This window comes from Myxocyprinus asiaticus, chromosome 10 (assembly GCF_019703515.2).
Source record: "Myxocyprinus asiaticus isolate MX2 ecotype Aquarium Trade chromosome 10, UBuf_Myxa_2, whole genome shotgun sequence".
Taxonomy (NCBI): Eukaryota; Metazoa; Chordata; class Actinopteri; order Cypriniformes; family Catostomidae; genus Myxocyprinus; species Myxocyprinus asiaticus.
Window position 1 is genome coordinate 18,319,742 of NC_059353.1, and position 25,722 is coordinate 18,345,463.

General features: G+C 37.5%; 2 protein-coding genes across 2 annotated transcripts in view; one reads left to right on the forward strand and one right to left on the reverse strand.

The window, feature by feature from the left end:
- The first annotated feature begins 3,667 nt into the window (after positions 1 to 3,667).
- Positions 3,668 to 17,679, forward strand: LOC127447180 (chondroitin sulfate synthase 2-like). The gene is made up of 4 exons (XM_051708819.1): positions 3,668 to 4,139; positions 5,330 to 5,894; positions 13,454 to 13,636; positions 14,211 to 17,679. Exons 1-4 carry the CDS (start codon positions 3,847 to 3,849, stop codon positions 15,471 to 15,473), a joined length of 2,304 nt encoding a protein of 767 aa, XP_051564779.1. The 5' UTR covers positions 3,668 to 3,846; the 3' UTR covers positions 15,474 to 17,679.
- A 2,766-nt stretch (positions 17,680 to 20,445) lies between these two features.
- The window catches only part of LOC127447190 (acid-sensing ion channel 4-A), a 157,624-nt gene continuing 152,347 nt past the window's right edge, over positions 20,446 to 25,722 (reverse strand). The window contains exon 10 of the mRNA XM_051708841.1: positions 20,446 to 24,164. Within this exon, the coding sequence (XP_051564801.1) occupies positions 24,048 to 24,164 (117 nt within the window). The 3' untranslated portion in view covers positions 20,446 to 24,047. The remainder of the gene's footprint in view (positions 24,165 to 25,722) is intronic.

A 25,722-nucleotide genomic window follows, 5' to 3' on the forward strand; every position in this document is an offset into this window, starting at 1 on the left:
CACAGTAGTGAACCTTCCCAGAAGTGGCCGACCTTCCAAAATTCCTCCAAGAGCATAGCAACAACTCATCCAGGAAGTCACAAAAAAGCCAAGGACAACATCCAAGGAAATGCAGGCATCTCTTGCATCAATAAATGTCACTGTTCATGACTGCACTGTCAAAAAGACACTGGCCAAAAATGGCATCCATGGAAGAGTGGCGAGACAAAAAACGACTGCTAACACAGAAGAACAATAAGGCTCGTCTGAATTGTGCCAAAACACACCTTGATGATCCTCAAACATTTTGGGAGAATGTTCTGTGGACTGATGAGTCAAAAATGGAACTGTTTGGAAAACAGGGGTCCCGTTACATCTGGCGTAAAACAAACACAGACATACCTACGGTCAAGCGTGGTAGTGGTAGTGTGACGGTGTGGGGATGCTTTGCTGCTTCAGGGCCTGGGTGACTTGCTATAATTGAGGGAAACATGAATTCTGCTCTCTACCAGAACATCCTAAAGAAGAATGTCCAGTCATTTCTCTGTGAGTTGAAGCTCAAGTGCAACTGGATTATGCAGCAATACAATGATCCAAAGCATTGGAGTAAGTCCACCTCTGAATGGCTCAAAAGAAGCTAAATTAAAGTTGTGGAGTGGCCTAGTCAAAGTCCTAACTTGAACCCAATTGAGATGCTGTGGCAGGACCTTAAACGGACAGTTCATGCTCAAAAACCCTCCAATGTGGCTGAACTAAAGCAGTTCTGCGAAGAGTGGGTCAGAATTCCACCACAGCGTTGTGAAAGGCTGATCTCCAGTTATCGGAAGTGTTTGGTTGCAGTTGTTGCTGCTAAAGGCGGCACAACCAGCTATTAAGTAGTTTAAGGGGGCAGTTAGTTTTTCCACATGGGTGATATAGGTGTTGGATCACTTTTTTGCTTCAATTAAAAAAATAAAATAAATAAATAATAATTAAAAAAAATATATATTTATATAATATATTTTGTTTACTCATGTTGCCTTTGTTTTATGTTACATCTCTTTCGAAGATACAATTTAGTATGAAAAAATACACAAAAATAGAAGAAATCAGGAAGGGGCAAATACTTTTTCACAGCGATGTATATATACAGTATATATTAAATATTTTCCATTTTGTGTGTTTTTGTGTATGTTGAGGAAATAGGGTTTTGCTATCATATAATGATCCTTGTTTTTAAAGTATTATTAGCTTAATATTTACTGAACAACTATATGGCCAAAACATGATTTGCCATAAAAATGATATGGAATGAAAATATATTGGAATAGTGCAGCATGGAAAAATGTAGTCCTTGCATGGTCACAGGTCAGGCTTTCTGGTGAGATACACATTTGCAAGGAGATGAGCCGAGAAGATAATGGGACACATACTGATTACTAGTGTGATAAACTCTCTGCAAATTAGAATCAATGCCTTTTTTTTCTCTCTGCATGAGTAGTTTTTCATCCAGTTCTCTTTCTTATGTTTACTCAGCTTATAAACAGAAAAAAAGGGGAAAATTTAGGATTGTTTAAAAGAAAAGAAAGTGTAAGAAACTTAAACAATTTAAAACTTCTTGGTAGTGATGAATATGATAATAAAACAGATGTTTCCCTGAAACATCCCATTTATTTTATGGGCATATGGCTTGAAGCAAAATCGTACAATTGGATATGATTTTCAAGAAGCTATACATTTCATGGGGAATTTGGAACTCTAACTATGTGAGTATGTAGCGCCACCATGTGTTATGACTGATTTTTTGTCTATATGCAGATTTGGTTTCAGTTTGTTGGAATACATTCTGCTACAATTTCAGAGAAACAGACTATTGATGGGTGTGCTGAAAAGATGGACATTGTGTAAATTCAATGTAGTTCAATTCATTGTAGCTCATTGATTTTGACATGGCACCATCAATATGAATGCAAGTTTTAATCACAGCTGTTTGCTTTAATAGAAAGGAAACATCTGCTGAACATTTCCATGAGTAATAACAATCAAATTTAGCCAAGAAATACCCGCTGAAAGAAAATGTCAAGCCTTTCACTCATGCAGTAATCCCAACATCTTGACATGAATATATTCTTATGATAGATCATGATGCATGTCTCCTGAATAACACCTTGTTTTCCCCCAGTATTTAAAGCATTCGAAAAAGGGGCAGTTTCACTTTATATTCACTTAACATATGAGAAACAAAGCCAGAACAACAAAACCACTTATAATCACTTCAATTTAAAAGAAATTAATACTTTTATTGGAATCTCAAGCTTAATATTATCTGTAATGACAAAATCTCTCCTTTTGCTAAAAATGATCATGCAAAGCACAGCATAACATGCCCCTTTAAAGTTCCATGGAAACAGGAGTTGAAAAGCCAACATGTCCCAACAGAGACTTGATAGGATTAATCTGGGACTAGGCGGATCACGTTTCTCAATCACATCAGCAGAACTAGGTGAGGTGCTGTGATTTCCAGAGGAAAGGGCTTCCATTGGGATGTTTCGTCGTTCGGTAAACATGCAAATACTGTATGCTTGATAACATCTAACACACCCTAGATCAGTTAGAACAGAGATCTCAATGAAGAAAATGTACCCTCAAGAGATTTCATGGCTTATAAAGGATTTCTTTTTTTTATTTTATTTTTTTTATATTTGCATTAATGTATGTTGATGTCCTCCTAAAAACCAAAAGTCATACAATTTTTCACATGGCTGATGCCTTTTGACTCAAATTCTTCTTTCTTGACCTGCTTCAATGTTCAATACAGGCACTTGGGTAACTTTCATCTTGATACTCTATTGTCTTGCACAATTATAGCAATCCTGTCATTGGTAAGGGTGCATGGTGGTCAGAGGAAATGATCATGGGGCAAAATTTCTTGGGACAGACAGAAGTTATGATTTTATTTATGATTATTAACAGTCATCAATAGACAATTTATGTTCTTGTATGCACCTCAAATCAGCGCTGGCTCAACGGTTAAGGTTTTGGGTTCCTGACCAGAAGCTTGGGGGTTCAAGCCCCAGCACAGCATGGCTGATCCTGCACTCTGACCCCAGCTTAGCTGGGATATGTGAAAAAAAGCATTTCACTGTATATATGCAAAATGTATAGCGTGTAACAATAATAAAGGCTTTCTTCAAATGCCAAAATAAGAAATTGAAAAAGATCATTGCTTTGTCACTTTTTTTTTTTGCTATGAAACTTGTTAGTTAGTGCCTCAAACTGAGCTAATAAATGCTTTTAAATATTTCAGGAAATTCATGCCAGTCAAATGAGTGCCCTTATGTTTAATGAAAAAGCCAGTGATCATTACTGTATATATGAGCCCACATCGCCCTCTAGTGAAAAAAAACAAAACATAATTCCTTGGATCAAGGAAGCAAGTCCGTACTCACTAGATAAAATAGAAAATGTTTGTCAAGTGGCACTATTGTACAGTTTTTTCTTTTAACTGAAAAAGAGCATTTTAAGTTTCAACTCACTGCTCCGCCCACTAAAACAGGCGTCATTACGAAGAGACAGCAACGTCGTATTTCATTGGAGTTCAAAGGGCTCTGGTTCCGCCTACAGATCAAACGCTCCGCCCTTTGAAGGGATACCGCGGCTCCCTTTTAATCTGGTGGGCGGGGCACTCGATATCCTGTGGGAGGAGCGACAAAGCCACTGACACGTACGAATGCCTCATCTCGAGGAAGGCGATACAATGTTGCAATTGGAAATAGAAACATTCAGTGCATTTTTCGTTAGAATTTGAACCGCTTTCTTAATGCTTTTTACTTTGTTCAAAAGATCGCACTTAAAGGAGGTGTGTAATACACCAGTAATCGGAGTACAATGAGATTTTCTATGCTGATCAGTCTGTTGAGGCCGATCGGGCCGATTGTTATCGGGATCTCTCTGGGATTTACACTGAGTTTGTTGAGTGTGAGCTGGATAGAGGAGAGCTGTGATATTAACACCAATGGAGATGATGAAGGGGTGATTTTATCCCAGGATGGAAATCTCAAAGGAGCCCGGAGACCAAACTCCATTTCCACTGGGAATGATGGCGAGGAGGAGGAGGATTTCCAACCCAGAATTATAGCATATAAACCAGTGAAACAGACTCAGCCCAAGAAACTTTTCAGGTAGACAAACAGTTCTGCCTGCTTCATCTGTCTGTTGATGATGTTTCAACTGTAATGTGGTTCACGTTAAAGATTACATCCCAGTTTAAACCCAGTTAATAACTGTTCCATTTGTGTGTGTGTGTGTGTGTGTGTGTGTGTGTGTGTGTGTGTGTGTGTGTGTAATAGCCTGTCCAAAGACGTAAACATTATACGCTTTAACATGATTTTAGTGTGATACAAAATTGCTGTTTTGCAACATGGTCCTCAAAAGTTTATATTATTAATGTTTATATTGTTTTAATGCAACGTGTATTTACTAGGTATAGAGAAACCTGTACTCAGGAGTAGTTTTCATGAGCTCTTGTGGGTACAGCAAACAAATAGTAGGTTACCACACTTACAGAGAAACTCAAAATCTTAGTTTTGTTTCAACTTCTAGAAACACAAGAGTCACACCTCTACACTTCATTGCTAGTTGTTTGAATTTGGACCATTGTAGATAAAACAAATATTCGCTTTGGCCTTCCAAAAATATTTGCAACAAGATAAATGTCGAGGCGTTGGTATCTCCGCTCTTTCACATGTACTGATTTTTATTTTATTTTTTTTTCAAAATTGTTTAATAGGAATTAGAAACAGGTCTAAACATTACCTAAAGCAATAACTGTTTGTTTTCTTGTTCCCCATGATCTACTTCAGGGGTTCTCAACGGGGGGAGGGGCGTTCTAAGGATGCCAGGGGGCGCTGAGAGCAAATTAGTAGAGAGGGGGTCGTTAGGTTACGATCATCAAAAAAAAGAAAAAAAAAAAGGAAAATTTGAGACCCACTGATCTACTTCTTTTGATACATCACATTGGGAACTCTGTAATTCTTAAAGGTTTCTCCCATGGTGCTCCTTTCTCCATTTCAGTCAACACTTAATGAAGAGGTTTTTAGAGAGCACTGTTAACCAGTGCCATAAGGGTCAATTCAGTTAGGTTCATGATGCCCTCTTCCACAAAGCACTGGTTAGCCAAGCTTTGTCCTGACAGCAGACTGCAGAATTAATTTGAAGCTCCTGACTGAATTCTTTAGGATGTTTTGATGCCCACTATTGGTCATAGCTGAATACTTTGGTTAAACTTTCAATTACAAAGTTGCAGTGCCTTACAGTCATGAGTTATAAATAGCAATCAAATTACTGATCAGTAACATGTCTGTTCTAACAGGGCAAAATACATCAGCACAGAGCTGGGAATCCGAGAGCGTCTTTTTGTGGGAATTCTCACCTCCAAAAACACCATCAACACTCTGGGAGTGGCCGTCAACCGCACCATCAGCCATCATCTTGACAATGTTGTGTTCTTCACTGGCTCACGGAGCCGCAAGGTACCCCATGGCATGTCTGTGGTCACCCATGGTGACGAGCGCCTCATCTGGAACATGTTCCAGACCATTAAGTACATACTAGAACACTACATAACAGAGTACGACTGGTTCTACCTCGCTCAGGATGACACATACACACAGGCAGATCGTATCAAGGCTCTGGTGGAGCACTTGAGTATGGACCGGGTGCTCTACATGGGCAGCCCAGAAGAGTTTATCGGAGGTGAGATGCAGGGGCGGTATTGCTATGGGGGTTTTGGCTATCTGCTGTCTCACAGTCTTTTGTTAAGGCTTCAGCCCTTCCTGGAGAACTGCAGGAATGACATTCTCAGTGCCAGACACGATGAGTGGCTCGGGCGATGCATCATTGACTATGCTGATACCAACTGTGTGGAAGAATTTGAGGTGAGAAGTCTTTTTCAGTGGAGGTGTACTCGTATAGGAATAGATATGGAGTTTTATCTTGGAAAATCTGCTTTTAGACAATCTTAAGTGAGAAGACAGGCCAAATAATCTGTATCTGAACAAAAATATTCTACTATGATCTAGCTCCAGACCTTTGGATTGTGATACTGTGTGCAAGAACATGTAACACTGTGTTACATTGAGTTTATGTGGGTGATGCAAGTCTGGCTCACGTCATTTCTCATTCCTAACACCCACGCACACACTCTCCATTATTTCCTGTCCTTTCTTGACTCTCCTATCAATAAAAGTGCCAAAGAGGCTTACAACAGTGCAGCAACTCTCACCAGATTTGACAAATTTATGGGAGATTCCTACATTATATCAAAAAGTAAGTGTAAGATGGATGTGAGTTTTACAATTTAAAGGTGTTTAATTTTTTCTATTTTAAATATTTTCTCCTATCCCCGTTTACTATAACTATAAGTTGAAGTGTAGCACTGGTTCTGTTGCACTATCACGACATTGATCTGTTTGTTTGAGCATCCCGACCAGCCCTAAACAGCAACAATGCCGCAAACAATGGCTCAATCAATGAGTTTTAGGGGGGCCTCTCTCTTTGGCGACCAAGACGAAGAGTTGTGATTTCAGGAAGCCTGTTTGGCAACAGTAATTATTTTCGCAGTTCTTTTTGTTATCGCTAGTAAAACAGTAATTACAAGATAAACCTGTAAGAAGCTGCAGAGGAATCTAATTATATAATCAGTATTAGGCTATTTATTTCAGTTCCACACATAACCATAATTTGTGGTATGTTTGGTAGCCAAATTTTTTTGTGATACTTTTGTCTAGACCTTTGTTTTTTTGGAATTGCTTTTGTATAGAACAAATTATATGGCCTATTTTCAACTCCAAATAGTTTGAATGAGCTGTCAGTGTCACATCTGTAATTTCCATCTCTGTTGCCTTTATTTAGAGAGAGGAGTACTCCCTGTGGTAAACCTGCTGTGTATGAAGACAGAGAGCTCTATACAAGTAGTGACTCACACTTACAATGTGGGACCCAACAGGGCGCTATTATTGATGAAACGAAATCTCACTGCCTTTCAACTCGACAGCATGTGTGTACAAAACCAAAGAAAAGATTCAAATGTCTCCTTTGAAATATGTTGCTGTTCTCACCAATTAAAGGGAAGGTCTCCAGTCTGGTGCTTTAGTCTGTCAATCAGCAAAGTGTCTGAAGTTTGTTACACATCTACACAGGACTTTATCCTGGCTGCCAGTAGCATAAATGCAAGTTAAATTCAAGACACTCTCTAGACAGTCTTCCCTTTTTTATTATACATACACACACACACACACACACACACACACACACATACATATATATATATATATATATATATATATATATATATATATATATATATATATATATATATATATATATATATATATATATATACTCATACATACATACATACATAGTGCACAGTAGAGTAATTCTAGTTTTTGCAACAGTGATATGACGTCATGGCTTTTCTCACCTGCAATACTTTTTTACATTGCATTGCAACTTGCCTCTTCTAACTTCTGTGGACAGATGTTGGATCTACAATATAAAGCACCTCTTAATGGAGTCAGCGAGTTCTCCTGTATCTTTTTTTTTATTTTATTTTTTGGCTTCTTGGTCAGAGTGATGTAAGAGTGGCTCAATTCCTCCACCCACAGAACCCTGTTTGCCCAGAGCCTGTCTGGAAAACCTGTCACTGCTCAAAAAGAGATGGCCTGAAAGTGTCTAAAATCTGCACAAGCTTTAAAAATATCATGGTTAGAAAAATCCTAAGAGAGAAAGAGAGTCTCAATAGCCTATCTTTTGCCAAAGTGTTGAATTATGTGCTAATTACACTGCAAAAACTATTCTGAATCAGTATCTTTATATATTGTTTTCTAATAAAAATATCAAAACATCCTTAAAACAAAATATTCCTGTATACACTCATGAGTCAAAACATTGTGACCACCTGCCTAATATGCTGTTGGTCCAACATGTGCCGCCAAAACAGCGCCGACCTGCCGAGACATGGACTTTACAAGACCCCTGAAGGTGTCCTGTGGTATCTGGCACCAAGACATTAGCAGCAGATCCTTCAAGTCCTGTAAGTTGTGAGGTGGATCGGACTTGTAGGTCCAGCACATACCACAGATGCTCAATCGGATTGAGTTCTGGGGAATTTTGGAAATTTGGAAGCCAGGGCAACACCTTAAAATCTTCATCATGTTCCTCAAACCATTCCCGAACAATGTGAGCAGTGTGGCAGGGCACAATATCCTGCTGAAAGAGGCCTCTGCCATCAGGGAATACCATTGTCATGAAGGGGTGTACCTCATCTGCAACAATGCTTAAGTAGGTGGCACAACGATTAAAATTGTCCACATGAATGGCCGGACCCAGGGTTTCCCAGCAGAACATTGCCCAGAGCAACACACTTCCTCCACAGGCTTGTCGTCTTCCCACAGTGCATCCTGGTGCCATCACTTCCCCAGGTAAACGGCGCACACATACATGGCCATCCACATGTTGTAAAAGAAAACGTGACTCATCGGACCAGGTGATCTTCTTCCACTGCTCCAAAGTCTAGTTCCGACACTCGTGTGCCCATTTGTAGGCACTTTCGACGGTGGACAGGGGTCATCATGGGCAGTCTGTGGCTATGCAGCCCTATACACAGCAGGGTGCAATGCACTGTGTTGTGACACATTCCTCACGTAACCATCATTAAAATTTTCGGTGACTTGTGCCACAGTAGACTTTCTGTCAGTTTGGACCAGATGGGATAGCCTTCTTTGCCCTCATGCATCGATGAGCATTGGGCGCCCAACACCCTGTCGCCAATTTGTGGTTTGTCCCTCCTCGGACCACTGTTGGCAGGTACTCCCCACTGCTGACCGGGAGCACCACACAAGCCTTGCCGTTTCAGAGACGCTCTGACCCAGTCATCTGGCCATAACAATTTGACCCTTGTCAAAGTCGAGGACTGATTGTTCGCTTACCATCTAATCTACCCAGACCTTGACATATGGCCTTGTTAGGAGATGATCAGTGTTATTTGCTTCACCTGTGAGTGGTCATAATGTTTTGGCTCTCCGGTGTGTGTGTGTGTATAATATATATATATATATATATATATATATAATGTATATATATTATAGTTATATACAGTTGAAGTTTATATACACCTTAGCCAAATACATTTAAACAATTCCTGACACTTAATCATAGAAAACATTCCCTGTCTTAGGTCAGTTAGGATCACTACTTTATTTTAAGAATGTGAAATGTCAGAATAATAGTAGAAAGAATTATTTATTTCAGCTTGTATATCTTTCATCACATTCCCAGTGGGTCAGAAGTTTATATACACTTTATTAGTATTTGGTATCATTGCCTTTAAATTGTTTAACTTGTGTCAAACGTTTTGGGTAGCCTTCCACAAGCTTCTCACAATACGTTGCTGGTTAAAAAATGAGTTTTAATGACTTCAACTTAAGTGTATGTAAATTTCTGACTTCAACTGTATAATAGTTATTTTTTTTTTTTTTTTTTTTTAAACCTTTTTATCTTTATTTAATCATTCTTGGTGTAGTTAAATTCGAGAAAAATGCTGTTACCTAGTGATATGTTTCTGAGACTACAGCTTTGGGATTATACATCATATAACATTTTGATTCTTCAGTGTCATTTTTGAATAGAAGATTCTTCAATTCATACATGTAAACATATAGGTCTTTTGAATAGAAGCATTAAGCTTTGACTCTTCCTTATATAATTGGCCTGTCCACTCAAACAGCTGAAATTGGCTTTTAACCTGACATTTTGAAAAATAATTATTACATGCAAGTGCTATTGAGTATTGATCCAGTGAGGTCTGTCTTATAAATGTAGACATTTAGTTATAAGTATTCATAGAGTCATTCATTTTAGCATTTTAGTTTTAGCTTGTATATGTGGCTGTGATTTCAATTAGAACGGTGCAAATTGGGGATGTTTACGGTTTAGTGTTTTGCCTTGTTCTTTTAATAGCTTGATCAGATTAAATTCACTTTTCTCTGACTGCAGTCTAATTGGCTCAGGTGCTTACTGTCTGCACCTCACTGGCCATTGCACAACTAAAAATAGTTCAGCATTTTACTGAAGTTATTAAGGGCTATAAGAAATAACGTGGGATAAATGTGTTTCGTGGATCATTATAAAGAATCCAGTGAGGTGGTTTGTGGATAGATGGAATCTATTTCATTTGTTTGCAACTATTGCAGTTGTTGTTAGAACATTTTGAATTAATGTCTCAAAAAATGGCAAGTGGTAAAACTTAAGTAAAAGTAATCAAATATTTTCCTTAAATTTAATTTTTAAGTGTTTACATTAATCATTATCATTATTTCAAAAACTTTTTCAGGCAAAATTTACAGTGCACAAAATGTTTTTTTTTTTTATTTGTATAAACATTAATTTTTTTTAATGATGAATATGATGAAGTTTTCTTGGGTCATTCCATTTGACATTTGAAAGCCTTTTTTTATATTTTAAATCCGCTTTTAAATTAGAATTCTTCATAAAAATCTCCAATTGTTAATTTATTACAATCAGTTGCACCGCCTAGACATTTTGAATATAAGCCCTATAAAAATATCAAACTAAATTGTAATTCAGAAAACAAAATCATGTTCACCATATAAGAGGTGTGTTCAAGTCATTATCTGTATGAATTGCATTTTTTTTTTCTTCTCTCGTGTAGTTAACTTTACCCCTTAAACTCTGGTTCATTTTTGGTCTGCCACCTTTATTTTTTCACACTCATTTTAAAAGCTCACTATTCACACATACTTTGGACAAATTGTTAAAAATGTGGTCTAATTTTTCAGAGATATAGAGCCTCTCTTTAAGGTTAATAGATAAAAAAAGAAAAGAAAAAACAGCCTCACATCAAATACTGAAAGAAATACTTTTACATAGTCCTCCTTTGAAAAATACTTAAATGCCTTTAGTCCAGGCCATACTTAGACCACATACTTTCTCTTTTTTGTGGCCCAAGTAGTTCTGAAAACCTCTTATTTCAAACCTCTTTTGTCATTCAACTATGAATAAGTATAAGAATTTAAGCAAACAAATAAACAATAAAAACGTTCACCTTTTTGTTTCTATTTTGACCATCTTATTGGGCTGTAGTGCCTAAGCAGAATCACAGCTCAAAATGTAATCTCAACTTTAGAAACTGAACCATATGTCGTACCTTTGTTTGGAGAGGTCTGGGGTCCTTGGTTAATCTGTTCTTGAAATAAGTACAGAGACCTCTATTAATCCATCAGAGGAGCATTAGATGTCTGGAAGAGTCAGTGAATCAGACTCACTAGGCACAATGTACTGTCTCCTGTAAAGGGGTTAAAGGGTAGGGAGGAGGCGAGAACTGGCCTCCCGAATTCACTCACCGGTTCTCTGATGCGCCTTCGCATGGTCCTCGATCACTCTTCCACCCTCTCAGGTGGACGACAGCCACTCCTCCCTGGGCGGACCGGAGTCAGACCTCTGACCCCCCCAGTGGACAGAACGCCCCTCCGCATTAGGAGGACACTCCTCCGTCCATGGCAGCGGCCCTACTGCTCCAGGCGGTCAGGGAGTCGATTCCCTCCTCCCCTCGCGAACGGCGGTCTTCCCTTGACCCCTCCGCGTTTCTGGCAGATGGCAGGGCACTCCTCCGCCCCTGGCAGCAGCTCCATCACTCCAGGCGGTCGGGGAGTCCAGTCCTCACTCACCTCGTGGACGGTGGCCATTCCCCGTGTCCGGGTGGTCGGGCTACTCCGTCCCCCAGCAGATGGCAGCGGCACTCCCCTGGGTGAACCGCAGTGTCGAGGACTCTACGATTGACATCCCTCCTCCCTCCCGGGTTGCGGTACCAATGTAAAGGGGTTAAAGGGAAGTGAGGAGGCGAGAACCGGCTTGACAATATAAATAATAGTTTAATGATAAACTTAAAAACACAAAAACATAAACACATACAGGGCAGCTGCCCATAGTTCTCTCTCTCTCTCTCGAACTGCCGTCTCCGGTTGCCTTTATCCCTCGCTCGCCTCATCAGGCTGATTGAGGTCCGGGCGTGCTTAATTCGGGCCCCGCCCTCCTCCGCACTACATCTCCATTTCGGCATTTTATCCAGTTATAAATCCACCTCTGCTGCTACTATCAAAGCACCATTTTTCTCAACACATATTTTCAGCGTCTCCCATTCTATTTGGAACAGTGCTCCTGCAGGGGCCAAAAGTGGAATAATTTACTTTGCTTAAACATTATTTGTTACAGCCTGGAACATCATTTGTTTTGACTAGTGTTCAGCAGAAATCACTGTAGAAATCAAAGTGTTTCCTCTGATCCATTATTTCCAAACTTGAAATAATAGAAAATTGTACTCTAAGACCCTGTTACCACCTGGTATTAAGATGCATTTCGGTTATCCAATCACATGTGGTCAGCCCTAAATACAGGTCTGAATTGGGTCTAAACATTCGGATCACTGAAACCACATATGAATGTGGTCAAAAATCCCGGTAGCAGTAAAGTGCCACCCCTCACCTGTCAATAAACCGCTGCGCTAAAACAAGAGTTTAAACTTAGCCGTTTACAAGCGGCTTTAAAAGGAAATAACTGTCTGATCGGAAAATTTAAAAAAGCAGATACATACACAATCACGAGAGCTTCACGGATCTTCTTTAGTGTGTCTGATATTAACACAGATGTCAAGCATGAACACCAAGCTCCCTTAATACAGGTAATCCACTAAAATAAAGGATAATTCTGCTGAAAATGTTGCATTTGTGCTTAGATTAAATTTCAACCACATCTGGGAGAAACAGCTAGATGTTTTTTTTCACGCTTTCTTAAACTTTTCTAATTTTGTGGCGCTCTAATATCATGCAGTAACATACTGACATAGTGATTGATGTATGTCATCATGAAACAGAGACCCGCCCTCCAAATCCAAACACAAGTGGTCACAGGAGAAGCATTTAAGTGACCAGGTGTAAACAGCCATGTGTCTCACCTGATAACATGTGATCGGATTACCCGAAATGCATCTTAATACCAGGTGGAAATGGGGCCTAATTGTTATGCAGTGGGGTCTACAAGTCTCAGACCAGTAGTTTTGCATTTTTCTGATTTAAAGAATAATCACCAAAATAATTTGAGGATTGTTGAATTGAAAATGAACATGAATTTTGGAATTTCCCCCTGCATTAATGACAGCATGCGCTCAAGCTGGCATAGACCCCCCCCCCCTTAGCATCTCTTGTGCTTCAATGGAAGCAAGTAAATCTGACCTTTAGTGCAAAGGAGTTAACATGGTCACTAATTTGCTTATTTGGTCTTTTTTGGTTTAAATTTGTCAAAATCCTAAAACCCAGATTTTCACAGTGATCTCAGCCTTTTGAATCCCACCGTTATTGAATTTAAAATAAGGCCACTAACTCATTGGCCATACTTTTTGGTATGTTTATCTCTTTTTCAGGGGCAGAAGTATTATTATTATGAAATGGGAAAAAATTCTGACCCGAGTAAGGAAGATAACGTGCAGTTTAAGAATGCACTGGCTGTCCACCCAGTATCTGACCCTGAGCAGATGTACAGGCTACACAAACACTTTACTGAAATTGAACTGCAGAAGACATACGAGGAGATCGAAAAACTGCAGGTACCCTTATGTTAAACACATTCTGACTTTTAGCAATGCCACACTGAGAGGAAATGGTTCCTTCTTACCTTTGAGTGCTATAAGTATAATTCATTATTTGCAGTCCATTGTGAAAGTGTGGGTAAAATTGCTACCATCTTAATTTTCAAATTGCTTTGGTTATTATACAGTGTAATGAATTTTCAAATGCATTTAATAACACACTCATAAAATGTCTGCAACTGTAATTGGGTAGGGGGTAAGCTTAAAGAGAACATTTGGTCAATATTTACTCACCCTAGTTCTAAACCCGTATGACTTTTATTATATTTTTTTTAGCATGGAACATAAAAGATGTTTGGCAGAATGTTAGCCTCAGTAACCCTTTACTTCCATTGTATGGGAAAAAGATGCAATGAAGGTGAATGGTGACTGAGGCTGCTATTACGCCTGACATCTCCTTTAGTGTTCCATGGAAGAAAATAAAGTTATATGGGTTTGTAACAATATGAGGGTGAGTAAATGAGTTTTCATTTTTGGGTGAACTGGCACATTTAAGCGTATCACACACATCTTATTCTCTACTTTTCAACAGGCAGAGATCAAAAATGTGAGTGTGGTGGCTTTCGAGGGCAACCGTAGTGCCCTGTGGCCAGTTGGTATCAATCCACCCTTCGAGCCCAAAACACGTTTCGAGGTCCTGCGGTGGGATTACTTCACTGAGGATCAGGTGTACTCCTGCATCGATGGCTTGCCAAAGTGTGAGCTGCGTGGAATCGATAAGCTTGACGTTGCTGATGTCATTGAGACGGCTATGAGCGAGCTGAACAAGAAGTATAGGCCCGTTCTGCACCTGAAGAAGCAACAGCTAATTAATGGATACAGGCGTTTTGACCCCACCAGAGGGATGGAGTACACCCTGGATCTACAGCTGGAGGCAGTTAACCAGAAAGGACACAGTCGCTCCATCACTAAGAGGGTCCACCTGGTGAGGCCTCTCAGTCGCATTGAGATCATCCCCATGCCTTATGTTACTGAGGCAACCAGAGTTCACATCATCTTACCTGTTACTCTTCAAGACAGAGAGCATGTTCACCAGTTTTTGGAAGTGTATGCCACAAATGCATTTGAGACCAGTGAGAACACCATCTTGACGTTTCTCTTCATCTACGATCCCATTGAGGCCCAGCAAGTCAACCAGAATGACATCTTTGCCAGCGTCAAAGCACAAATCAATGCCTTTGAGCACAGATATTCAACGGTTAAAATCCCCTGGATCAGCGTTAAAAGCGAAAGCCCCTCTCAAATCAAATTTATGGACATCATCTCCAAAAAGCATCCAGTTGACACGTTGTTCTTCATAGCTACTGTGAAAACCAACATCAACTCGGAGTTCCTCAATCGCTGTCGGATGAACTCCATAAATAACTGGCAGGTGTTCTTTCCCATTCACTTCCAATTCTACAATCCTGACATCGCTTTTCACAACCAGCCCCTTCCCAACACTGTCGACTTGGTCAAAGAGGCTGGCCATTTTGATCGCAGTTTCTTTAATGAGGCATGTTTCTACAACTCGGACTACATGGCGGCACGGACACGCATGTCATCAGATGTCCAGGAGAATGAAGAGATTCTGGAGAATCTGGATATCTATGAGATGTTTGTGAAGTATTCTAGTCTTCATGTTTTCCGAGCAGTGGAGCCAGCCCTGCATCAGAAATACAGCTACCAATCATGTAATCCTCGTCTAAGTGAAGATATATATCAGAGGTGTGTACAGAGCACCCTGGATAGCCTCGGATCACGCTCTCAACTTGCCATGCTGCTGTTTGAACAAGAGCAGGGCAACAGTACTTAAAACCAATCCCGAAAGACCGGGAGATGACTGAGAGGTAATTAACCATCCTCCCTTCATTGGGCTGATGCTTTACTAGTTCTACGTGTCTGTGGAATCAAAATGCTGAACAATCAAAAATGCTGTCGGTACCAAAAAAAAAAAAATTATTTACATTTTTTTGTGGCAAAAAGGGCTTTATGATTTCCCTTGTTTTTCTATATTTCTCTTATGAGCAACTTGGTTTCTGTTGGCTTTTAGACCAAACAGCTGTTAGCTGTTGAAATGATCACTACCATAACATATCCAAATGACTGTGCCTTAAAAAACAAAAACAAAAAACTGCCCTTTCACAGTATTTTTGTGGGGTTACTGTTAACGACGATGATAAACTCTATTTAAGCAGCCTATTTATAAAACATCCCATGTACATTTAATATAACAGTTTTTCTTTTAAGTTAGAAGAAGCCATAGCCTTATTCTGTGTTTTAGCAGTGGGTTTCTTTATTTTTGTCATGCCTTTGCAAATGCTTCAGTCATACTGTAGGTCACACACGATGCAAACAAAATAACGTATAACTGTTGAAAATACTTACAAGATTAATTTTTAGGTAATTTTACGACCGTTTTTAAGGTAAAATCATTGTCTCATTGACAATTCGTGCCAAAGAACAAATGTCAACATTTCTAAGTTTCAAACAGTATTTTTTCCTAGACATTTCATCCAGGATAGTCACATATGTATTTAACGTTTTTTATTCTGAACAGAACACAAATACTTTATCGAATACCTATGCAGTAAATATATGTACCCTGTATGACTAAACCGGCCTCAAAGAGATTGTTCAGATAAAACAATTACAAATTGTAGTTTTGCACTAAAAATGTTGTTTGAAGTCTATCTTGTACATCAGTCGCACAGTACTTGTATCAAAGCATTTCATTGTTACTGTTCCGGTGGGCTATTTTTTTACCCCTCTCGGAAGATTGTAGGTTGAGTTACTCTGTTCTAGTTTGTTCCGGTGGTTATGAATCATCTTCCAAAGAGAGATGCAATACTAGTGCAATACTATTCAGAGTTATGTTGTACTCTATTGAGTCTTCTTAGAGCCTGCTGATAAAAAAACTCCAGATGAGTTCAGTACATTCAAATGCTACACAATTTATTGAAATACCTTTTTTCGGAAAATCTCTGGTTAATTTCTAAGATGCACTCGAGACTCTATATAATGTACGATTGTATGGCAACACATTGAGCTATTTAAGATTAAGAGACTTTTGTTTATTTGTTTTTCAAAGTGAGTGTACAATGTATGTATTTTTGTGTGTCTCCATTTTGTCCTTTAGAACTGACTCCTGGTACCTGTGTTTGCTGTGTTTATGTAGTGTTTTGTTGAGAAGATTTTTTTATTATTATTTAATTTAGTCATAAACTTAAAAATGCTGTACACTGACATGCATCTTTAAAACTAACTTGTGTTATACCATATCATGATGCTGGGTATCAAAATGTGTTTGCGTATAAGAGCTGTGAAATAGGTTTTACAACTTGACATGTTTTGGATTTTTTATAAATAACACATGCACACAGAATGAGCAGATTAAAGCCGCCACTGGCCTTTAGGGGTCAGCAAAGGAGTGTGGGATTAAAACTGCTCTCAGATATGTACCATATACTATCACAAGACTGTTTCTAAACCTCACCTTTGTTGATTATTTCTCTATAAATATTCTCTACAAATATACTGTATTTTGTTCAAATATTATTGTACAAAATGTTTAATAAAGACTTTTTATTTTAGGGCTCAGATAAAGGTAGCAGCTTGATTTTTTGCCCCCTTTTTTACTTTCATCAGATCAGTACTTAATGATGTATGCCTGTTGATGCATAGCATTTCTATAAACTTTGAAATCAACATGTTAAGGTTAATATATGAATTCATATGGCAAAGTCTATATTTTGGGTCCTGTAAAATGTTATTTTTTTTAATCACCCCTTTGCCTTCAGTAGCTCATTGTAATCAGTCATATGGGGGGACAAGTTAATTTTTAAAAGTACAAATATACCATGCAGTATATATACAGCTCTAGAAACAAATTAAGAGACCACTGCAAAATCATCGGTTTCTCTGGATTTACTATTTATAGGTATGTGTTTGAGTAAAATGAAAATTTTTGTTTTATTCTATAAAGTACTGACAACATTTCTCCCAAATTCCAAATAAAAATATTGTCATATAGAGTATTTATTTGTAGAAAATGACAACTGGTCAAAATAAAAAAGATGCAGTGTTTTCAGACCTCAAATAATGCAAAGAAAACAAGTTTATATTCATTTTTAAATAACACAATTCTAATGTTTTATCTTAGGAAAAGTTCAGAAATCAATATTTTGTGGAATAACCCTGATTTTCAATCACAGCTTTCATGCGTCTTTGCATGCTCTCTACCAGTCTTTCACATAGATGTTGGGTGACTTTATGCCACTCCTGGCACAAACATTTAAGCAGCTCGGCTTTGTTTGATGGCTTGTGGCCATCCATCTTCCTCTTGATCACATTCCAGAGGTTTTCAATGGGTTTCAGGTCTGGAGATTGCTGGCCATGACAGGGTCTTGATCTGGTGGTCCTCCATCCACACCTTGATTGACCTTGCTGTGTGGCATAGAGCATTGTCCTGCTGGAAAAAAAACAATCCTCAGAGTTGGGGAACATTGTCAGAGCAGAAGGAAGCACGTTTTCTTCCAGGATAACCTTGTATGTGGCTTGATTCATGCGTCCTTCACAAAGACGAATCTGCCCTATTCCAGACTTGCTGAAGCACCCCCAGATCATCACCAATCCTCCACCTGGTTGTCTAATGGTTAGACGGAGACCTGGAGAGGCCTTCAAGCCATAGTGTCTCGCACCCACTGTGAAATTTGGTGGAGGATCGGTGATGATCTGGGGTGCTTCAACAAGAATAGAATCGGCAGATTCGTCTTTGTGAAGGATGCATGAATCAAGCCATGTACAAGGTTATCCTGGAAGAAAACTTGCTTCCTTCTGCTCTGACCAACTGAGGATTGTTTTTTTTTTTTCCAGCAGGACAATGCTCCATGCCAGTTTTCAATACAGAATACATGTCGTTCCATGTCAGTTTTTAATGCAGAATGCATGTCACACCACAGGACATGTCAACTTCCCAAAAATATTTAATGTCACCTACCCATATTGATTTGTACTGACATTAATTTTCAGGGCAGATGCTGGCATACTAAAGCAACCGATAAGACCAATATGTGCATATATTTTGTTGTGACCATTACTGCAGCATAAATCAAAAGTTACAAATCAAGATCCAATAGGGTCCAGATTAAACCTGAAGCTTAATAAGCTGTAAATTCCGAGGCAGTTCATGAATACAGCTTGTTGATTTTCCTCTATTTTTATGCCCTCTCTTTTAGAGCCCTTAACCACACATGCTGCCTTTGGGTATGCAGTGAACCCATATAAGTACAAGGCAGCTGACATAAGCAGAATCTAATTATATAGCACTCTTTTTTACATTATTGGAGTTTTGCTCCATCTGAACATTTTAGCAGATCACTCAGTTATTTCCTAAACAGCTCCAATGATGTAAGCAATTTACATCTTTCTATTACTTTTTTTCATGCCAGTACTTCACTGTAATTGCAATGTATCATTATCAATAGGACACAATAAGAGCATTGCATAGTAGTTAAAAACAAAGTATAAGCTGCTGTAAACAGGATTTTACACCTTATAGGAATAGAAGAGGTTTGATCTCTAATTGCTGCAGCTGGCAGAGTGGAATAGAGCAAAACACTCTCATTTAGGCTTACTAATATTACTATATATTCTGTTACTCCACCCAACATGTTTTAACGTTTTAGCAAGTGCAACTTAATTCAGGGATGTGCCCATTTAAGAATGCTTCATTTTGGACATTTTGTGTAGTTATAACATCTAAAAGATCTAATTTTGGAGAATCTATTAAATCTACTTAAACTTTGAAATATGACCACAATCTTGGGGATATTCAAACAATTATGTAATGTCATAACATTTTATACAATGCAGTCTTTTTGATTAACATGTTTTGTCTTTGTCAAGCCTTTAGAGACAGAGACAGAAATATGTGCACCTTATATTTTTGTTAAAGCAATTATATGAATTCACTGTAAACCCTAATAAGTTAGCAGAATGCAAAAAAACTCAAGCTCCACTGTTCACCGTAATGGTAACCCCCAAAACTCCAGCAACAACAGAAACTCTTCTAAATCTCAACACAATAAAACATTAAACACTATCATGTCACCCCCTTTACATTCTTCTTGTACACATATAATATAACACTTCATTTTAACATTTACTCTCCCTACCAAGTGCCATGCAAAGCATGCTGGAAATTAGAAACCCCCTGCCCAGTTTCAATTAACCAGTGTTGTCCCAACACAAATAAAGTAAAGCTTTAAAATGTTGCCACATTCACTTGGCGACATTATTTTATTTATTTATTTATTTATTTGAGTAAAATGAACAAAGGAGGATTCAGTAAAACTGACAACAGTGAAAATTTGTTCCTCTTTTTTTTTTCTTCTTTTTTTTACATGAACACATGTAATGCAATATTGTAAATATATTTCATTGAAAAAAAGAGGAATGAGGAATGCCCAACAACCTACATAATTTCTATAGCAAACTGAAGTTTTTTGGAGAAATTTGTAGTTTCACCAACATTGGTTCAATGCAACTCAACATAGCTGCATGACAAAAATGCCCAATAGTCTCTGCATCTAAGCTACCATCGCAAAAATTTCAAAGTTCATATACATTAAAGAGACAAGTTCATTAAGCTCAAAACCACAAAACAATTCAGGTTACTTTAAAGGTTTCAGTTTTGTGAACTTAAAAGAAAGAGAAAGTTCTAATTACTCATCAAAGTTAATTTATTTGACTTATTTGTATGATTTATTTTTCCTCCACTCAGTACAATTAATTACTTTGAGTATTACAGTTTTGTTCCATAAAAAAAAAAAATAAATAAATAAATAAATAAATTGTTGTTTGAGTTGTAAAGCTGTCTGAATCCTTTCAGCAGTGCCACTACAAAAATAGTATATTTCCACTTTCCTTGCATGTATCATGTGAAAGTTACAGGGTTTATTAGCTTCACATGGTCATGACAAGAACTGAAAAAGTGAATATAACTTTGCATAGAGACGTTTAGTTATTTCTGCCTCATGTTAACACGTATAATGTTTGATTTATGTCACTGAGGGATGTGTCGACGATATTTTCTGTGGTAATCGACCACATACCACAGATGCTGTCAATAGAGCTTAACTTGTAATGAACCTTATAACATTCCTTTAGGATATCTTAGTATCATTCTCTGTGGAATCATAAGCCATTAAAGGATCTTAAAAAGCACATGGTATGAAAGTGCTTATCTCATAACTGAAGTGAACAAAAACAAGGAAATTCATTTATCAAGATTTTATTACTGGACTGCAGTACGTACCATTACATTTATAAAATGTGTTCTAACAGAAACCACGGTCATAAGAGCAGACCTTTGTACAAACTGTACTATGTGTTCTCTGTGTGCTCTGGTGTACAGTCCATTAAGTTCTGGAGCGTAATGTGTAATTAGCATGATTAGTCTTGATGCCTTTAATCGTGTGGAAATCTCAACAGTCTGTTTGCGCTATACAGTATGCTGCTTCAGTGCCTCGTTTTATGGCCCCCTCACTGAGCTAAGTGGTGGTCCGGCCACTAAATGCTAATGGAAATGAACAGCATGTCAAAGTTAAAGCTGCACAACACCATTTTAAATATATACACTTGGAGCTAAAATATTGCCCCAATCAGTCCATGATGGAACTGGAGCCTGAAGATGAAATAATATCAGTAGATGACTGCATATTAATTGAAACTGTGCAGGGAGTGAAAATCATTATAGGAGCAAAACCTCAAATATTACCTACTGATTTTGTCAAGTATACTCATCCTCTTTTTAATGTAGATCTGTCCAATGAATCACAGAAAATCACTGTCATTTGCTCTTTTGAAAACACTGTTTTCACACTAAAGTCAAGGAATATGAAAGCTAGTCCCTCTTTTAAAGGGCCTGTGATTTCTGCAGATGCAATGGCATTTCAGCATTTGAAGAAATTCCTTCTGCACATGTAAGATAGGCCACAAAAGCAGAAATATACAGCTGTACAAGTGCATGAGGTTGACAGATAATGCCAAATCAAATCTGAGTGATGTTCCAGTGCAATTCTTGGACATGCACTGGTATGTCAGCTCTTCCGCTTTCACTGCTGAGAGCATAGTTATTTATGACAGTAAACTGTATTATTATGCATAACTGGCTCGGGGTGCCATCAAGACTCTTACTGGGAACCTTTAAAAATGTCACTGTGATACAATTTTATGAATATTAATATCCCACAATTGCCATGATTACTTTTATATGGGGGGGGGGGGGACTTTAAATAGGAAAACTTTAAAATCATATAACTTTACATCATAATAATGAATTGGTAAAGTTAAACACCTATTAACCTAATAAACAGGCATTGATCAGACAAACATATTATCGCCAGAAATGAATTTGAAACGTTTGTCTTACAAAGTAGTCCATTGTCAAAGACCCAAATAAATTATTTGGGGTGCTACACATTTGACACTGTAATATTAACCATATTTGTAACTGCAAATGCTAAAATTGAAAAAAATAAATAAATAAAAATGCTAAAATGGAAAAAGTTGTCTTATATAAGTGCTTACTTTGAGGAATGATTCACCCCAGAATGAAAATCCTGTCATAATTTACTCAACCTCATGTTGTTCCAAGTTCTTACTTATGTGGAACTTAAAAGGGTGAAATATAGAGTATTCTGGTTCGTATTTGGCAATTTATAGAGACTCACAAAGGCTGAAAAAAGGACCCAAAAGTATCATCAAAGTAGTCCATATGGATTGTGTGTCATATTCAAAGTTTTCTGAAGGCATATGTTTTGGTGAATTTTCTGTGAAATTCTTGACATCCATTGCACATTCATGGGCACTATTAGAGATGCTTGTTCACAGTGGGCTTTGTGTTCACACAAGAACATGTGTTGTTTTTAGTGCTAAAAATGGACATCAAGATTATTTACTGAAAAATTACTTAATTTTCGGGTTGTTTCCTACCAAAACCTATCATTTGCCTTCAGAAGACTTACAATATTATGTGAGCTAAATGGACTAATTTTATGATCATTTTGGGTGCATTTTCAGCCTTAAAGTGAGTCACTATCAACTGTTCTAGTATTAACAATATTCATTAAATGTTTTTCTTTCATGTTCCAAAAAATAAATAAATAAATAAATAAATAAATAAAATTGTACTGGTTTGGAATGACATGAGACTGAGTAAATTATAACAGAATTTTCATTTTTGAATTAACTATTCCTTTAATTTCACATACTGAATAATTGTTTTAGATTGAAATGCTTTTCATGTCCCTATTTTGTCAAATAGACACTGCTAGACATTTCATAGCAAAGAACCCTGAGAAAAACTCAAGCGACTTTTACACATCTAGCCATAAGCTAGAGCAAACAGTTTATCATTCTCTGTGGGGCCATTGTACTCTGTCTCAATCAAAAGTGAAACTAGGAACATAAGGTCTGTTTTATTAAACACTTTAGGGAGGTCCGGGAAAGTGAATCTATCAACTGGTAGATGGTTGAAACAAAATGTTTCCATATGGCTACCACAATATCATCTTCTGGGCTCGGTGTGCTTAATGTACACATCATTTTGTTCTCAAAAGGGAAGTTACCTTACAATATAATTATTATGTGACTGCTAATGACACCCATTACCACTCACACATTACATCTCTATAAATATCATTACAAAATTAGTGGAATATTCAATATACTTCAAGTTAAATGAATCATAAACCATTTAATATAAAGAAAACATTTACCAGACATATCCAGTAGTGATGGATACATATTACTTTTCTGAAACACAAACTATTCTACACCTTTCCCATGATTTCATTTAAACAGTATACCAGAGGAAAGATATTTCTCTTATTCTCTGGATTCTAAGGGTTGAAAGCCATGATTCAAATACATAATTTACATTTGTGGATTCATCTGAATTATATTAATTCACAAGATGAGAACTCACTGAATAAACCTCTAACAGTCAATAAAATATGAATGAATGAATGCATGTAATGCTTCAAACAGGATCTGGAGTATAAAGTGGATCTAGATGTCATGCAGTCTATGCCTGGATATTATAGAGGCCCAGTACCAAAGTATTCAGTGTAGAAACTGTAGAGTTGCCAGAGTTGTAGCTTCCTGGGGGGGGGGGGTCAGAGGGTCTCCTGCTGGACCATAATGTGGTGTCCGATCTGTGTCTGCGTTCAGTCAGAAGCAAGGGTTTAGAGTTTGACTTTGGCTGTAGCTTTAACAGCAAGAGAGATTAGCACTGAGATCTGAGGGTCTATCATTGAGCCCAAACTCAGCACAGAGAGAACTCTTTCTGTTGTTGTCAACAGCACTAGAACTTTTAGGCAGGTTCCTAGCAGGCAAAGTCTTCAAACACTCTGTGGTTGGTACGGTGGTGGTGATGGTGATTTGGAAGGATGGTGTTAGCGTAAGCTCCCTCCGAGTGGCTCCGACTCATCTCACTGGAGTCCTGACAGCAACAAAGAATGTCAGACAGCTTCCTATTTTTAGGATTCTTTAACTCTCATGTCTTGCACATGATTCCATTTTAAATAAAACCAGATAGCACACATACATCTCTGAACTGTCAGTTTTTAGATCTGTTAATCTGGAAAGCATTACAATCTAATTAACATCTACTAAACATCTTAAAACAATCATATTTACAAATATTCTATATCATAAACGTCTCAAAGATATTTGCTAAATGTTTTATTGACATCCAACACATACTTATTGACATATGTCTTACTGTATAAATGTATTGCAGTTGAGCAAAAACATAAAAAAAATACATCTTCCAGTTGTAAACACACACACATCAAATAGACATCTGGGTGATGTATGTGTGCTATCATGGAAACACCTTGCAAAAATATGACTAACACTTTGACTTATTGTGACCTACAGTGTTAAACAATGATAAGGCAAAAAGCCACTTGAGTCTGTGTGTTTAAGTGATTTTACCACAGTTTACAGTAAGCAATATTAAATAATATATTAACTTGAATAAAACCATATGACATCAATATATTTATGACATGAATTGTTTTTTTTTGTTTTGTTTTTTTTTACAGTTCAGTTATCAATTATATCCATTGGGTAGCAGGACGTGTAGTATATGCATGTTAAAAAAATTGCTTTCAGCACCTAGGTAGATAATAATTTACACTTTTATGTAGAATTCAAATGATACTCAATCACAAGTGTGCTATTTTACAATGTCTTCAGCATAGCTTATTTTTAAGAGCTGAAACTATTAATTGTTTTAATGATGGAATCATCTTTTGTTAGGACCTATTGGACATGTGCTCATTAAAATTAGATAAACAGTTTAGGAGGAGAGTATTTCTTAGGAATACTATACCATACAACATCTGTGTTTTTTCCTCATGAACAGAAGATCAGATTGCATCAGTTTCAGCGATAAAGATTTGATTTACTTCTGGTCTTAGCAGACATCCTGGCATCCAGATCATGGCTCAATATCCTGCTGCTGATGTCTTATTTCCCACTGGGCTTTCTTTCTATTCATAGAGATGATCTGTGCTGCATCCTAACACTGTTATAAACTAGCACTCCAGAGATTAGCATGTTGCTCACCATTAAGGATGTGTGTTATCGCTTATTTTCTTTACAATCGTATACAAAGTGGTATAAAGGCCAATATCGCTGATATGGTTACCAACAACGATACCTCTATTAAATTAAACATTTTTGTGATTTTTAAAGATAAAAACTGATAATTTTAACCATTTAACATTATAAAGCCATATACAGTATTGGTATAAACTCCTTTTTGTTTCCAATTTATTAACAACAACATTAGAAAATTTTTAGTCTTTTAACAACTTGAATAGTTTAAAATTAACAAACACCAACCACAAACACCACATAAACCTATTAACCTTTAATAGACGTCACATTTAGCTTAGCTGTTATTTAGTGTTGGGAAAAGTCTCTATCATTAGTCTGTCTGCTCTCTCTGTATGAATAAGTGCTATAAGTAAGCACTGTGTCCATCTTTC

Bases quoted from the DNA above. Each gene is read 5' to 3' on its own strand.
- LOC127447180 (XM_051708819.1), top strand. From the start codon at position 3,847: ATGAGATTTTCTATGCTGATCAGTCTGTTGAGGCCGATCGGGCCGATT. The intron at 5,895-13,453 runs GTGAGAAGTCTT...TCTCTTTTTCAG, and splicing joins ACTGTGTGGAAGAATTTGAG to GGGCAGAAGTATTATTATTA. The intron at 13,637-14,210 runs GTACCCTTATGT...ACTTTTCAACAG, and splicing joins AGGAGATCGAAAAACTGCAG to GCAGAGATCAAAAATGTGAG.